This window comes from Neofelis nebulosa, chromosome 3 (genome assembly GCF_028018385.1).
Source record: "Neofelis nebulosa isolate mNeoNeb1 chromosome 3, mNeoNeb1.pri, whole genome shotgun sequence".
Lineage (NCBI taxonomy): Eukaryota > Metazoa > Chordata > Mammalia > Carnivora > Felidae > Neofelis > Neofelis nebulosa.
In genome coordinates this window covers 139,674,377-139,691,864 of record NC_080784.1, presented here as the reverse complement: position 1 = coordinate 139,691,864, position 17,488 = coordinate 139,674,377, and the positions used below count along the sequence as shown (strand labels likewise).

At 39.9% G+C, this 17,488-nt stretch overlaps 1 protein-coding gene across 4 annotated transcripts in view; it reads left to right on the top strand.

Moving 5' to 3' along the window:
- Positions 1-1,275: 1,275 nt before the first annotated feature.
- Positions 1,276-17,488, top strand: part of LOC131507391 (vesicle-associated membrane protein 8-like) — a 33,406-nt gene continuing 17,193 nt past the window's right edge. For 2 of the 4 annotated variants that reach the window (XM_058722114.1, XM_058722113.1), the window contains exons 1-4: positions 1,276-1,421; positions 6,696-6,766; positions 10,905-11,001; positions 13,208-13,309. In XM_058722114.1, coding sequence (XP_058578097.1) covers positions 1,344-1,421; positions 6,696-6,766; positions 10,905-11,001; positions 13,208-13,309 — 348 coding nt within the window. In that variant the 5' untranslated portion in view covers positions 1,276-1,343. The remainder of the gene's footprint in view (positions 1,422-6,695; positions 6,767-10,904; positions 11,002-13,207; positions 13,310-17,488) is intronic. The other 2 variants (XM_058722112.1, XM_058722115.1) reach the window with 2 other exon arrangements.

The following is a 17,488-nucleotide window of genomic DNA, read 5'->3' as shown; positions in this document are numbered from 1 at the left end:
GATTCAACAAAGCATTTTCCTCAGGAGCTACAGTCCAGACAAGTTTTGCTACCTCCTTGTCAAATCCAATCTGACTGCACTGGGTTAAAATAAGCTCAATTGATTACCTGTCTTCACCTCTGCCAATCACCCCAGAAGGACATCGATTGTTTTTCCTTTAAAGTTATACCACTGGGAGCAAGAAAGTAATTCTCATTAATGTATTTATCACACTAAGGGTGCAATTGCTTATCTACGGTATGCTGAGTATTTTGCCTAATTACTTAAACTTGATGACTTTCCCCATTTTATAGATTAGGAAACCGAGTCTCAGAAAGGCTAAGTTACAGTAAAGGCACAGAGTAAATAACAATGCCTATTTTAACTTTTTTTTTTTTTTTTTTTTTACTTAAGTAATCTCTACACCCCACGTGGGGCTCAAACTCATGACCCCAAGATCAAGAGTTCCCCGGTCCTCCAAATGACAGGAGGTGGGGGCGGGAACAATGCCTATATTTAATCCAAGTTTGTCTAACTTCTTTTCACTCCACCACGACAACCTGCTAATGAAAATATATGACCTTCTCTTAAGCTTATATTTTTAAAAAGTCTTGCCAGGGAACTCAAGATCTAGAATAACAAGTCATTCTACCACTCCTACCCTCTCACCTCCTGCCCAACCCTACCACACTCATATGCATTCCCTAAACCCACGTGCCACTCTAAACCCTTTACAGAAGCTGTTCCCTCTGTTAACACTGTCCTATCCTTCCCCACTTAGAGAATATCAACCCCTCCTAAATCAGAAGGACACTGGAAGCTTTGCTCCCACTGCCAAGGACAATTAGCTGCCTCCACTCCAGCTTCTGCAACTCAGTTTATCTTTCCACCGCGGCACACACATGCCACTTGAGGTTGGCGTCTGCCTGCCTATGCCTCTGTAACCACTTACAGAGTACGAACTCCCAACGCCAGGGGCCAGGGCCTGCACTGTGGGGTTTCAACAAATACTTGCTGAGTTGGTGTATTTTAAGTCAAGGGCTATACTTTACACGTCGTAGACTGTGAATGAATCATAGGTAGGTAAGTACTGTGAAGTAAACTGGCTCTCACCAAAAGATGTTGAGGATAACGACGAAGGAGAAACTTTTCACTCACCCAAAGCCCGCTTTTTACGAAACCCCGCCCCCGTCTCCTCATAGGCTCTGCCCAGACCAGGGACGGCCCCGCCACCCTCCTCGCCAATCGATCGCTCCTCGCGCCTGCGCAAGCACCGCCCGGATCCCCATCCCAGGTACGGCCCCGAGGCTGTGTCGGGCGGTTAGGTGCGGCGGGAGCTTTTTTTTTTAACTGGCCCGCCCGCCATGACGATCACCTACAGCTGTATTGCTAATGGCCGAGCGGTCCTAGCGGAGCTGTCCCTGACCGGCGGCTCCTATCAGGTACCCCTGGGTCCGGACCTCCGCCTTGGCAGGTTCCGCACTTCAAGGGTGGCGCCTGCCGGGTCCGCCCCTCAGGACGCTGCGCTGCCGGGCGGCTGGGAGCCGGCACTGGGGACGAGAGGCACCGCCCCGAGAAAGGCCTGCTTCTGGGAGGCGGTGAATCCCGGGCGAGCGCCGGCGCGCTTCCGAACTGCGGAGCCACACGTGCGCCGCCTGGGGGTTGGGGTTGGTGGTGCGCGCGACCCATTTGGCCGTGATGAGTAGCCACGTGCTGCTGCAATTCCGGAGACCCTTAAAAAGATTTTCTCTCCCCTGCGGAGAAATGACTTGCAGTTCATAACACACATATTGAACATGTGTTATTTGGTAAAGGTGTTATTTGAAGAGAAAACGGGACCCGGAGTTGCCCATTGATAAGCTCGTTGTCTCTTTATGACCATGGGCTATATACAGTTTGTCCTACAGTGTAAAAAGTCTGCCAGCGGAGATAGGTCGGGATTGCGTCTGTAGCACTCAGGATGGGTGGCCGCTTGCTGACCACAGCGGAGGTGATATTAGGGTGCTTGGCGTAGAAGCCTTCTGAGAGTTAGTGTTAGCCTGGGACGGGAAAGGGAAATGGGGACTCCTGCATTCAGAGGGAACAGCATAGTGTGTTGGGGGAACCTCAAGAACCTCAGTGTGGCTAGAGCACAGGGTCACAGTATGTAAGGGCTAAAGATGAGGTCAAGAAAGCCGGCAGAGGTTAGTTAAGGAAGAGTCCTATATTTAGTTTGTTTTCTTATCGCAGGGGAACCTGTTGAGCAATTAAATTCATGAATAGCAGGATCTGATTCATCTTCCACAAAATTTGGTCTAGTTACAATATGGAAGGTGGATTGAAGGGGAAAGAACCAGTTAGGATGGTATTGTTCTCTAGGAGTTTTAAGGGCCTGAGGTAAGGGCGAATGACAGTGCAAATGGGAAGGAGGGGGCAGATCCTAGAGACTTTGTAAAACTAAGGGAATAGGGTCATGCCAAGGTGATTCTCCATTTTTTTCTTTGTTTTTTTTTTTTTTAATATTTCCCCCCACAATTACTGAGACATAATTCACGTATGACAGTGTGTAAATTTAAGGTGTACAATGTGATGATTCGTTAAATTTTTTTCTTAGGTGGCATTAAACAAGATTGAAACTACAGATGGAGGAGCAGGATTGTGAGGGAGGAAGTCAGAGGGAATGTAGGAGAGGAGAGTACAGTTTGAGACAGGTTGGATTTTGTTGCCTGTTAGAAGACGCCAATCTATTTATGTACTTCCTTATCCACCTTATTCCAAAAAGATTTAAGTCGAAGAATGTCCAATAGGGTAGCCCTCAGAGGGTCAGGGCTAACAGTTGAGGATAGAAGGGGGTGGAAAAGAAAAGTATGGGAGTGAGGAGAGAAAAGAACCAAAAGGCAGAACACTGTTCAGGAGCAAAATAGAGAAGTGGGACACCAAATGAGGGCAGTGGTGTCCTGAAAGCCAAGGGAAGAGAGTTACAAGAATGTTTTATACCCCAAAGAAGTTGAACAAGATCTAAAAGGTACTCCTAGAACTCTACAATCAGCAGGTGATTGGTGACCACATAGTTAGCGGTTTGGAAGAAGTGGTAGAGGCGGAAGCCAGGCTGCTTTGGGCCAACTGATTGGGAGATGAGGAAGTAGGGTGAGTGTAGTTAGACCGTCTTTATGAGAATTTAGAAAGGGAGGGAGATAGAGTGAAAGCTGAGGAAGTGTGATCCAGGAAGGGGCCTCATGTTTCAAAACAGGGAAGATTCTCAATGTGTGTAGGCTAATGGGAAGGAGAAAAGGTTGAAGATCTAAGAGAGGAGGAGGTTGTTAGTACGGTAAGCCCTGAAGGAGCTCAACGGAATGGAATCCAGCATAGCAGTGGAGATGTGAGTCTTGGGACAGAGGAATGTCTTCTTTCTCTCAGGGAATGGAGGAGTCTGAATATAGAGACAGAGAACTTGGTCTCCTTCCTGGCTCTCCTCTTTACCAGTCCCTGAAGTGCTATGTTGTTCTTACTTCCATCCTCTTTTAACGTGACACATTCATTCACACCCGTAGACACCTTTACCTTGACCACTGCCAAGTCCACTTCCATAGTGATCTCTCTCGACAGTTACATTGCCCAATAGACATTCAAACATACCATGTCCAGAGCTAATAATCTTTCCTAGAAGATTCCTCCTCATCTGTTTCTCACCTTGCTGAGTAGTTCTACTGAGCCATTCAAGCTGGCAACTGGGGAGTCCTCTTCAACTGCCCATTCTTCACTTTTACATTTGTTCATTTGTCATTGTGTTCTATTAGTTCTATCTCCAGTATATGTCTTAAAACCAAATCCTTGCTTCTGAACCTTCTAGGCCCTGATACCAGGGTTATTGAAAATGCTTCTTGGGTGCCTGGGTGGCTCAGTCGGTTAAGCATCTGACTTCGGCTCAGGTCATGATCTCACAGTTTGTGAGTTTGATTCCCGCATCGGACAAACTTGAGCCCTGCTTTGGGTGAACCCTGCTTTCTCTCTCTCTCTCTCTCTCTCAATTTCCCTCTCTCCCTCTCTGCCCATTGCTCACTTGCACCCTCTGTGTAAATAAATAAATAAATAAATAAATAAATAAATAAATAAAATTTTTTAAAAAGAAAAAAAAATACCTCTTAGGCATGATCTCTCAGACTTTAGCCTTATCCTTCTCAGAACTGGCCTCCACACTGCTACTCAAGTGATTGTTCCTAAAAAGCAAATATGAGGGGCGCCTGGGTGGCTCAGTCGGTTAAGCGGCCGACTTCGGCTCAGGTCATGATCTCACGGTCCGTGAGTTCGAGCCCCGCATCGGGCTCTGCGCTGACAGCTCAGAGCCTGGAGCCTGTTTCGGATTCTATGTCTCCCTCTCTCTGACCCTCCCCCATTCGTGCTCTGTCTCTCTCTGTCTCAAAAATAAATAAACGTTAAAAAAAAAAATTAAAAAAAAAAAAAAAAAGCAAATATGAGTCACTCCTCTGCTTAAAATCATTTCGTGGCACCTGATTACATTCAGAGTAAAGCCCATACTCCTTTAGCCTGGAATTCAGGGCCCTACGTGGTAGGGCTTTTCCATGACTGCCTCCTTCTCTTCCTGAATATACCTGTGCTCTGGCTACCCTGAACTTCATGCTGATCTCACCAAGGTCTCCCTTTGCAGCTTCCATTCCCTTTCCCTGGAACCCCATTTTTCTCCACTTTTTAGTAATATAACCTCTTCTGGACTTTGAAACTTTTCTCAATTCTTCCTTGAAGCCTTCTCTATGCCTAGGCTAATTTACATACCTTTAAGAAACTACTTACCAGGCTGAATTGGAATCTTCTTTTTCTGATCAGATTCCTTCAAGACAAGGAATGTCATCTCTGTCTTTGCAGTGTATGATCCACAGTATATAGTAGGTTCTCATAAAGAACTAATTGGGGCACCTGGGTGGCTCAGTATGTTAAGCGTTTGACTCTTGATGTCAGTTCAGGTCATGGGCTCGAGCTAAGTACGGCTCTGCACTGGCAGCACAGAGCCTGCTGGGGATTCTCTCTCTCCCTCTCTTTCTGCTCCTCCCCTGCTTGCAATCTCTGTGTCTGTCAAAACTATAAACCTTAAAAAAAAAACAAAAAACAGGCACCTAGGTGGCTTAGTCTGTTAAGCATCCAACTTCAGCTCAGGTCATGATCTCACAGTTCATGGATTCAAGCCCCACATTGGGCTCCACACTGACAGTGCAGAGCCTGCTTGGGATTCTCTCTCTCTCTCCCTCTTTCTCTCAGCCCCTCCTTTAATCGCTCTCTCTGTCTCTCTCCCTCTCTCAAAAATAACTAAACTTAAAAACAAACAAGGAAGGAGAGAGACAGAAAGCTGAAGCAATTCATAAGGCCAAAGGCCTCTCTTTGTGAAGCATGCAGGAAAGTAAGACAGTGGAATGGGCTGGACCAGTATGCAATTAGAGGAGAGGATTAAAGGTTTGGCATGACTGCTGTGCAGAAAGCTGACCAGGGGGAAGAAAAAGGGTGACAAGGAGCTTTAAGGAACAGTCTATCATGTCTTTCCTCACTGCTAAATATTAATGTCACAAATATTTTACATTCATTAGAAAAGTATTAGTATCTACCAAAGCTTAATTATGAGATCAAATCCGCTGCTGTTATAGGGTCCTGGAGCTGGACAGGACTCTAGAGAGCGTCTTGCCCAATTCCTTCATTCTTCACATGAGGAAACAGACCCAGACAAGTCACTTTCTTAAGATGTGTAGCACAGTAATTCCAGAAATAGAGCTAGAGCCTACTTTGTCAGTCGTGTTCCTGCCTCATGTTGCCATTCACTTTATTTCAGATTTTGCTATGATTTCCTTGTTTATATAACCTAAAAAGGACACTTGGTGAAAGCTAGGAGAATGTTCCAGTAATGATAATATAGTAACTGAAAGTTTATATATTCCCTTGATTTTTTGTGTTTCATAGGAAATCTTTCCCCTGGACAATACCGCCTGGATTGTTCAAGCACTACCAAGAATTTCACGTTTTACTTTCTACTATTAATAATAAGTTTTTCCCTCCCCAAAAGTTTTTATTTCAAGTGTCATTTTGTGGAAATGGAAAAGCTAATTAGGAATGTGACTATTCAAGTCTTCCTAGGTAACTTTAAGGTTCCTTTCACACTTCTAAAGTAAATTAATAGGACTCCATACAATTAACTATATTTAAAATACTCTGGATCGTCATTAACACCTTGCACATTTTTCCCCAGAAAATGAGCCTTACAAGAAACAGATAATAAGGGATCTTGGCAATTATTTCTTTCATAAAAAGAGATCAGTAAATAATATTGGATAAAAATTTTTATCTTTAAAGAAAGACTGCTTAGGATATTCAGAGAATAAGAGCTGAATACTTTTAACCCATTAACATTTTTACATATTTCAGTGACACTGAAAAGATACTTGATTAGATAGTGCTTCCCAGCCTTAAAGCCATATGTAAGCTGTAACTCTAAGCAACCTGCATTTGCACATGTAAGTATCCACACAACATATATTTGTGTAATTTTAATATTTTCCTTCATATTCAAATGAATATTTTATAACTTGCCTTTCACCATGTATTATGACTACCCACTAGTTCTCCTCATGAACACTTGTTCTTTAATAAACCAGTGAGAACATTGGTAAATTTAGGAGGAGGCATAATGAAAGACACTACAATCGTCCACAAAGTAAACGCTGATAATTTATTTTTAGGAAGCAGCGGCAACAGTGCTTCGACTGGTGCTTCTTAGAGCCGAGCCAAAGACCATAATGCAGATGGGAAGGTAAGTTACATTCTAATAAAGGTCTGCTTTTTAGCAATAATAATGACATGAGAAAAAAATGTTGGTTGCACATGCTCTTGATTGAACCTTCAGAAGAGAGAACGTCTATATGTAAAAGTATAAGATCAGATGAAAATGATTAACACCAAATTCAAGATAGTGGTTACCTCTGCAAAGGGAAGGGAGAAAAACGAAGTTGGGGAAGGGTATACATGGGACATTATGGTATCTGTAACATTTTAAGCAGATGGTTGGTCTAAAGTGTTCTCATTATCTTATTCTTCATACTTCTTTAGTATACCCAAAATATTTCTCAAATAAAAAAGGAAACTTCCACTTGAAAAATCTTTAATAAGACCACTCTAAGCTATACTTGGGACATTACATGGTATGGCCTAAGCCAGTCTTGAAAACATTTTGCTAGTGAAAGAACAGGTGGAGAGTAAGAGAGCGTCTATTATTTTTAGACTCACCATTGGTTTTTTCAAGAGTAGGTTTCTTTTAACCTTTATACTGTAAAATAAAACAAAATACAAAAAACACATCAAGCAAAAGGATAACTTCATGAAGCTTTACAAGGGAACCTGCCCACCAATGCAGCTACCACCCAAGCCAAAAATACAGAATATTTTTGGCCATGTGCCCTGTCCCATCCACAGCTTTCTCCCTCTCCCCCAAACCAACCAGTGTTCCAGCTTCTATAGCAGTTACTCACCCTGTTTCTTCATTGCCTCAACCCAAATAGGCAACCTCAAACATGAGTGCCTAATCCTGCCGGCTCTTTTCTTTTGGTGTCTTTTAAATCTCTATATTTTCCCTCTCCATCCCTTTCTTTTCCTTACAATTTATCATTGAAGAACCTGTAGAGTGTAGAGTTTCCCATGTTTCAGGCAGCTGAATCCACAGGCTTGATCCCTATGGCAAGACTGTAGGTGTTTTTTTCATGAGATGGTACATGTGTCTGCTTCTGTCTCCTTTTGTCATGCTAGCAGCCATTGATATTCCTTGTGTAAAATGGTGATATTCTAATTTTGTTTTCACTTCTTAGTCAGTGCGATTTCAAAAAGACACTTTTCTCATCTACAATTTACTTACCTATATTGTGTATTCTAAATTGAATCCTTTGAATACCTCTTCCTGAACTCCTGATTCATATATCCAGCTGCCTATTCCACATCTCTGTGGGACATCTGATAGACATTGCAAACTTATGTCCAAAACCAAGCCTCCTCCTGCAGTCTTCCACATATCACCTTTCCAGTTCCTCAGGCCTGAAACCTTTCTGATCCTCGACTTTTGTCTCTTTGACATCCAAATCCAGCCTGTCAGCAAATCCTGTTGCCTTTACCTTCCAAATATATCCAGAACCTGACCACCTCCACCATTACCGTAGGAAGCACACCATCATCTCTTGTCTGGGTTACTTGATACAAAGTTAAGTTCATTTTTGTCTTTGTGTTTTTTATTTTTAAGCATTTCTCTCTTAAAGTTTGATTTGATAGCATTTTATTTTTAGGCAAAACATATATGTGATTCCAAAATCAAATTGAGAAAACAAGTTTCCTGCAAAAAGTCTAATTTTTATTCTTTCTTCTCTGCACTGTTCTCCCTCTCCCCCTATACAGGTAACCATTTTGACTAAGTTTTTAGTTTGTCATTTTCTTTTTCTTTGCTTTTTTTCCTATAAGAGACACATGCATATATATGTGCATTTCCCTTAGGAAAAAATATGAGAATGATAGATAAGTGGTAGTACATCATACACACTTTTCCTCATCTTGCTTTTGTTAGTTACCAGTATATCTTAAACATCAGGTAATCAAGGTTTTTTAACTTTTAAAATTCTTTTCCTTTTTAATGTTTGTTTATGGGGGGGGGGGGGGCACAGAGAGAGAATGAGCAGGGGAGGGGCAGAGAGAGAGACACAGAGTCCAAAACAGGTTCCAGGCTCTGAGCTGTCAGCACAGACCCCCACATGGGGCTCAAACTCATGAACTGTGAAATCATGACCCGAGCCGAAGTCAGATGCTTAACCTACGGAGCCACCCAGCTGCCCCAGGGTTTTTTAACTTTTAAAGATTTCTTTTTTTTTTTTTTTTAAGACAAGTGATCTTTATTATTATTATTATTGTTGTTGTTGTTATTTTGAAAGAGAGAGTGTATGTGTGTGTGAGCAGGGAAGGGACAGAGAGAGAGAGAGAGAATCAGAAACAGACTCTGCAGTCTCAGCACAGAGCCCCACGTGGGGCTTGAACTCACAACATGAGATCATGACCTGAGCCAAAACTAAGAGTCAGACGCTTAACTGACTGAGCCACGCAGGAGCCCCTAAAGATGGTGTCTGAATGTTACTCAGTAATAACATACTAAGCATAAAATTAAAATATCTCCTCCCATACATCCAATATCAATTTACTTCAGATCACACATATAACTTTCAGAGAGATGATAGAATTAGCAACTTTTTTTTCCACAAAGACTCCTCCCAATTTAGAAATAAAAATATTTTCCAAGTGGAGATTATATGTATCAGTCAATATCATCATTAAAAATATTTGTAGCAGATATATATATACATGTAGCGTATTATATTCATGATAAGACATGAAGGATTTACGTTGAAAGGGCACATGCCTTACATTTGCTGTCTCTGGGATTATCTTTTCTACCTGTTTCTAAGATTCATCACTTTCGTGTATATCCAGTTTAGCATTTGACCAGGGCTGTTGCCTGTTAACCATTTGAATATAGAGTATTCAAAATGACTTGATGAAAGTCTAGGGACCAAGCAACTGTTTTTGTTGCCATGTTTTTAAATTTTCTGGATTGTTGGGCAGTAAAGATAGAGGTACTTTCCAAGAGTCTTCTAGCTTGCTAATATGTGACTCTGAGAAAGCACAAAAGGTCAGCTCAGATACACTTTTGCACACTATAGGGGTGTTTAATTTCCCCTCCCCAGTTCATCTGGTTCTTCAGAATATTTAGCATTAACAGTTTACAACTTTTAAATTCTAATCTATCATAATAGAAAGCCAGGAAATACCAAAATTAAATATGTCTACCTAAAGATAGAGGGATCGGGGAACCTGGGTGGTTCAGTCAGTTAAGCATCTGACTTCGACTCAGGTCATGATCTTGCGGTTTGTGAGGTCAATCCTCGGGTCGGGTTCTGTGCTGACAGCTCAGAGCCTGGCGCCTGCTTCATATTCTGTGTCTCCTCCTTTCTCTGCCCCTCCCATGCTCATGTTCTGTCTCTTTCTCTCAATAATAAATAAATGTTAAAATTTTTTTTAAAAAATAGAGAGGGATAGTAAAAATGAGTGAACATAGCATTTTCTATTTGATCAAGATGAGAATCTTGATTCAGTCTTGGAATGAGTGATTCTGTCAAAGACACTTTAGGAGTGCCTGAGTGGCTCAGTCCCTTGGGCATTCAACTTCTGCTCAGGTCATGATCTCATGGTTCGTGAATTCAAGCCCACTTCTGGTTCTGTGCTAACAGCTCAGAGCCTGGAGGCTGCTTCGGATTCGGTGTCTCCCTCTCTCTCTCTGCCCCTCCTCCCATCGTGCTCTGTCTCTGTCTCTGTCTCTCTCTCAAAAATAAACATTAAATTTTTTTTTAATTCAAAGTCATTTTAAATATAGAGTTTTCTCTTTATTGTATTTCATTTTTACTGATACAATATTAAATACATATTCAAATTTTATAGTTTCTATTTAATATAATTTAATTTTTCACATATTTGAAAGATTTTCTAATTCTTATTGTAAAAAGTTATCTATATAGCTTGTATACTGCTAATGAGAGCTTGAAAACAAAATTATAGGGGCGCCTGGGTGGCGCAGTCGGTTAAGCGTCCGACTTCAGCCAGGTCACGATCTCGCAGTCCGTGAGTTCGAGCCCCGCGTCAGGCTCTGGGCTGATGGCTCGGAGCCTGGGGCCTGTTTCCGATTCTGTGTCTCCCTCTCTCTCTGCCCCTCCCCCGTTCATGCTCTGTCTCTCTCTGTCCCAAAAATAAATAAAAACGTTGAAAAAAAAAAATTAAAAAAAAAAAAAAAAGAAAACAAAATTATATTCTTTGTGAGGGTACTTAATGTCTTCAGTGTTATCATGTAAATGAATGTATTCTTTTCAAAGCTTTGTCTACCATACTCTCTTTATTGAGGGAATCACTTACCTATGTGCCACAGACAATGCCTTGGATACAATAACACCATCTGCGTTTCTTAAAAACGTAAGTAACTTCTTACACTACTTTAAGGATTTTTTTCAGTTATTGAAATTATGAGGTCTCTGTTTTATACTGTGTTAGTAATAGTGTCACTAACCAAAAGCAGATCACTGATTTGTCTAGAAAGCAGAGCTATTAACGACCCTCAGAAATTTCTTTTTTTTTTTTTTTTTTTTTTTTTTTTTACCTTCAGAGATTTGACTCCATCCTTCATCTGCCCTGTTTTCACACTTCCCTTGACCCTAAAGCAAGGTCTGCAAAGACTATCCACACAGATCTATTAGGCTCTCTCCTTGTGTTTATCTTGTTCTGTAAAAGAGAAATTAAACTTTACTAATATTTAATATACCTTTTCAATAGCATGTGTATTTAATTTACAAGTAATTATATACAAGACACTTCTGGTTGAAAATATGAATCAATTATAAGAGTTAAATGAAAAGAAAAAAATTGTTTAATCAAGACGTACTATCTTTAGGGAAGTTTAACTGAAAATTGTCAGAAAATATAAAATATGGTAAATACAACACGTACGTATATGTACTTACATACATTCATGAGGTTTTATAAATTTCTTAAAGGTTAATTAGCCTTCTCAATAGATATCAGCTGTTGCTGATTATCATCCCAAGTTTGATCTCCAACCAGCACCAAGGAGACTTTATAAAAGCCAGTCTCAGAGACAGAGTAGGGCTAACCCATTATTCGAGTAGTTTTATAGCCCAGATATTACATTTGTTTCTTATTTTAAAGAGTAAATGATACTAGAGCACCTGGGTGGCTTAGTCAGTTAAGCATCCGACTATTGATTCCATCTCAGGTCATGATCTCACTGTTTGTGAGATCAAGCCCTGTGTCAGGCTCCATGCTGACAGTGCAGAGCCTGCTTGGGGTTCTCTCTCTCCCTGTCTCTCTCTGCTGCTCCCCAGCTTGCTCACTCTCTCACTCTTTCACTCTCCCTCTCTCTCTAAGTAAACTTTAAAAAAAAGTAAATGATACTCTCCCTCTCTCTCTGCCCCTCCCTTCCTCATGCTCTGTCTCTATCTCTCAAAAATAAATGTTAAAAAAGGGCACGCCTGGGTGGCTCAGTGGGTTAAGTGTCCAACTTCGGCTCAGGTCATGATCTCACAGTTTTTGAGTTCTAGCCCCACATCAGGCTCTGTGCTGACAGCTGAGAGCCTAGAGCCTGCTTTGGATTCTGTGTCTCCCTCTCTCTCTGCCCCTCCCTTGCTCATGCTCTGTCTCTCTCTGTCTCTCAAAGATAAATAAATGTTAAAAAAAAAAAAAGTAAATGATACTAATCTTTAATTTTATGCACAAATTTTTAATTCAGAACAATATTATAATAAAAAATATTCATGGAAAAATTAGCTATCCTATAGTTACTAATTGTTATTTTCCATTCATATTCATGAATTATGTATATATTTTATTTGTTTAGTGTACCATCTTGCTTTAATACAGCTCAAACTGTACCACATATAGAATCAAGGATCATAAGAACTGTAATTCACTCTTCAGATATGCCTTGACAATCCCTAGAGTCTAGATACTAAACACTGTTAGCCATTTAACTGACTATACTCTAATTTTTTCTCTCTCTGCTACTGTGACAAAACATCCCAACTTTACCACCTTTTCAAAACCAGATGATACCAAATTGCCAACCACATAAATTTTACCACTACTTCTGGGGAATACAACATCAAGTACAAACAATTGAAAGAATTCCTTCCTGAGACTTTGCAATGTCCTTTAACAACCATAAGGGTTTGAAAGATAGTATCATGACACTTAGTTGGGATTGTTTAGTTATCGTTGAGTGGACTTTGAGGGTAGGAGCAGGAGGGCACATTTATTTAGAAAATATCGTGGCCATCCATCTTTCTTTGTCTCCCAGAGGTGAACATCTGCTCTTCCCCTCAAGTCCTCAGACATACGAAAGGCTCCAAGCGGTATCTGCAGTCTCACTACGTGAGATTGTGATCTGTACTGCAGCAGTGGAGAAGACTGAGCAAGCACAGTTTTCATAAATACTGCATCTTTAATTAGAAAGGACACTCTCCCACCAAAAAGCTAGAAACGGTGCGGAAATACAATATTCTTTTACTTCACATTTCTGCCAGATTTTGCTTCAAATAAACATTTGCTCTGTAATTCTCCAGTTAAATTATCTACACAGGTTAAACATTTCCATTAATGTCCCTAGGTTAGCGACACTTTTCTGAGAAATCCTTTGATGTCACAAGAACATTTTTCTCCTTCAAATGCAGTTGCTGCAGATTTTCAACAAGTATTAGGGAAGTATATGGTATGTAACCTCCAACTGTACTCCTAAACATTGTATGACAGCTGAAAAATCAGTTTGGAATTAGGAGATAAGAGCTGTAAAGATGAGAACTGAGGATTTCTATTCTTATATAATGATAAGGAATGATATCCTCAATATATTGGTAAGAGAATAAAGCAAGATAGATAAAGTATATATGGTATACCATTATTTGTTTACCAATCTTATATGCAGCCATTTAAGAAAGAGGGAGTAAATACAAACATATTTATTTTTTTGCTTATAGTCAAAAACAAAAAGGGAGATTGGGGGCAAGAAAAGGATAAATCAAAAACATTTTAATGGTTGCCTACATAGGGATAAGGGGCAGGAATAGAAACAAGGCCTTTCTGAATGAAACTTGTTTTGCAAATTTGACTTCAGAACCATGTAAATATTTTACATAATTATAGAATACTATTAAATTAAATTTTTAAAAAATAGTCCCTAGAGTGAAATAAGACAGTCCCAAGAGGACAAATACTGTGTGATTCCATTTATATGAGGTACCTAAAGTCAGATCTGTAGGGACAAAAAGTAGAACAACAGTTGCCAGAGCCTGGGGGGGAAAGGAAGAGGAGGAATTGGTGTTTAAGGGGTACAGAGTTTCAGTTTGGGAAGATGAAAAATGTTCTGGAAATGGATGGTGGTGATAATTGCACAACAATGTGAATATACTTAATGCCACTGAACTGCACAGTTAAAAATCATTACAATTGTAGGGGCGTCTGGGTGACTCAGTGGGTTAAGCATCGAACTCTTGATTTCCGTTCAGGTCATGATTTCATGGTTTGTGGGTTCAAGCCCCACATAGGCTCTGAGCTGGCAGTGCAGAGCCTGCTTGGGATTCTGTCTCCCTCTCTCTCTCTGCCCCTCCCTGCTCACTCTTGCTGTCTCTCTCTCAAAATAAATAAACTTAAAAAAAAATTTTTAAATCATTACAGTGGTAAATTTTGTTCTGTATATCTTATCATAACAATTTTTTTATTTTAAAAAAGTAATCCCTAAAACTCAAAAAAAAATCTAATAGGTTTTTTTTTTTAATGTTTATTTATTTTTAAGAGAGAGAGAAAGAGACAGAGGATGAGGGGCAGAGAAAGAGGGAAACAGAATCCAAAGGAGGCTCCTGGCTCTGAGCTGTCAGCATAGAACCTAATTGTGTATTGAGTTGATGACTTAAAAGACAGTGAAAACTTATTTCAATCGACTTTAAGAAACAACAATTTATATATTCCTAGTGAGATTATACCCTAATGACAAAAGAACTAAAAAATAAATATTAAAGTTTTTATTTTCAAGTGTCCCATTGTTAATAATGACATTGGTGTTGCTCTTCTAAAATTGGTTTATATAAATATATTACTTTGAGTAATCAAGTTAATGTCATTAGGAATCAAGGTTTTCAGCAATAGTTGCAAATATAAAGTCAAAGAATTGAGTAAAACCTTATAATCCTAAATTTTACTTGAAAATTAAAAAAAAATTTTAGGGGCGCCTGGGTGGCGCAGTCGGTTAAGCGTCCGACTTCAGCCAGGTCACGATCTCGCGGTCCGTGAGATCGAGCCCCGCGTCGGGCTCTGGGCTGATGGCTCGGAGCCTGGAGCCTGTTTCTGATTCTGTGTCTCCCTCTCTCTCTGCCCCTCCCCCGTTCATGCTCTGTCTCTCTCTGTCCCAAAAAAATAAATAAAAAAAAAAAAAAAAAAAAAAAAAATTTTAAAGAAAATTAAATACTGAAAATTTTAATTGAAAGTTACATATTGAAATTTTTTTCACTGAAAATATATCAATCCTTTTTTCTCTTTTATTTTTTTTTTTTTTTTTTTTTTTTTTTGGGACAGAGAGAGACAGAGCATGAACGGGGGAGGGGCAGAGAGAGAGGGAGACACAGAATCGGAAACAGGCTCCAGGCTCCGAGCCATCAGCCCAGAGCCTGACGTGGGGCTCGAACTCACGGACCGCGAGATCGTGACCTGGCTGAAGTCGGACGCTTAACCGACTGCGCCACCCAGGCGCCCCTTTTTTTCTCTTTTAAAAAAAAGTATAATGGGGCACCTGGGTGGCTCAGTCAGTCGAGTGACCAACTCTTAATTTTGGCTCGGGGCATGATCTCGCAGTTTGTGAGATCGGGCCCCTCGTGATTTGTAATTATCTCTCTCCCTCTCTCTCTGCTCCTTGTTCTCTCTCAAAATAAATAAATAAACATCATAAAAATAAAAAATAAAAGTATTTCCTAGGCTGTCTATTGAAAAACATTAGAAATAATGACCAACCCAGTAGCAGTGTGCCCCCTTAGCATCTAGATTATTGTCTCTAAATACCATTTTACACTAAAAAGAATAAGACCTAATTGCTGATGTCAGGCAGGAAACATATAAGCCAGAAACATTTTGTCATACCAGAAAAAAGGAAGCTTTCAAAGTTCACTGTACTCTTGTCAAAAGACTTTAGGAGCCAACTTGAAGTAGCTAACACTTGTCAGTAATGGAATAACTGAACATCAAAAAGAATAATAACTGCAGTGGATTGTAACACATCATATATGTTAAAACTCCCTTGAGTTCCTAGATACTATCAAAGAGGGGGAATAATCCCTCATCAGTCAGCTCTGGAAGATTCTAAGGATACACCTCATCACTCCAAAAACCAATAAATAAAAGGCTCAACCATTTATTCTGACTTTCTTATATAAACTGTACTTCAGATAAAACAAATAGTTGATAGGGAAAAAGGTTGTTGTTTGTTTTTTTTTTTTGGTCTTTATATAGACCAAATATAGAAATACGCCAGCTAATAAACAAAGAAGAGGTAATAAATTTCACTATTTTACAATCCCTAATGTAATAATAGATCTAGGCAGTGATCATTGATGACTGAAAAAATTAGGTGAAACGCTGATGGGGAAATTCATAATAAATGAAATGAAACTGACTCAAAATACCTAAACCCATTGGGGCACCTGGGTGGCTCAGTCAGTTAAGCGTCCAGCTTCGGCTCAGGTCATGATCTTGCAGTTTGTGAGTTCCAGCCCCACATCCAGCTCTGTGCTGACAGCTCAGAACCTGGAGCCTGCTTCAGATTCTGTGTCGCCCTCTCTCTCTGCCCCTCCCCCGCTTGTGCTCTGTCTCTGTCTCTCAAAAGTGAATAAATGGAAAAAAGAAATTTTTTTTTAAATACCTAAATCCATTGATTATTCCTAAAGTCACAATAAGGGAGACAATCAGTCATCAGTTATGTGTTTCTTGGTGTCACACAGTAAGTAGTATATAGCACACATCTGAAGTAGGCTTGCCCAAAACATCAAACCTGAATAGGACCAAGCCTTTATATCTAACTACCAGTTTACAGGAAATAGAGAGATCAGTGACCACATTAAATGATACACAGCAATCCAATCAGCAAAATCCAGAATATGAGAAACTCTACAAGACAAATAATCAAATTTCTTCAACAAATAAATTGCAATGGGGAAAAAGTTAAGGAGAATCCACAGATTAAAAGAAACTTATGCATATCAACTAAATGCGGACTTTAGATCCTGGATCAGCAAAACAAATGTTAATAAACAAAACAACTATGATTTTTTTAATAAATTTGTTACAAACTGGATGTTTGATGATATTAAGGCATTTTTATAGATATGATAATGATGTTGTAGTTTTATTTTTAAGAAAAATGAGGCCATATCTTTTAGAGATACAAACTGAAGCATCTACATATTAAAATGATAGAATGTCTGGGATGTGCTTTGAAACAATACATTTGGGGAAGAGGTAATTGGTAGTAGTATAGATGAAACAAGATTGGCCATGTGTCGATACTCGGTGATGGGTGCATAGGGATGAGTTATATTGTTCACTCTGCATTATACTGTTCACTCTGTATATGAACTTTTCCGTATTAAAATATTCTCAGTGTAACTTTTTTAGTTTTCTAATTATGTATTTAACAAATCAGTACAAATCAGCAGCCTAAAACAGCACACATTTATTATCTCCCAGCTTCTGTGGGTCAGGAATCCAGGCAGGACTTAACAAGTTCTCCTCAGGGTCTCACACAAAGTTGCAGTGAGTTTGTTAGCCAGGCTGTGTTCTCATCCAGGAGCTCTGGGGAAGATTTGGCTTCCAGGCTCATTCAGAGCCTGTTGCAAAATTCATTTCCTTA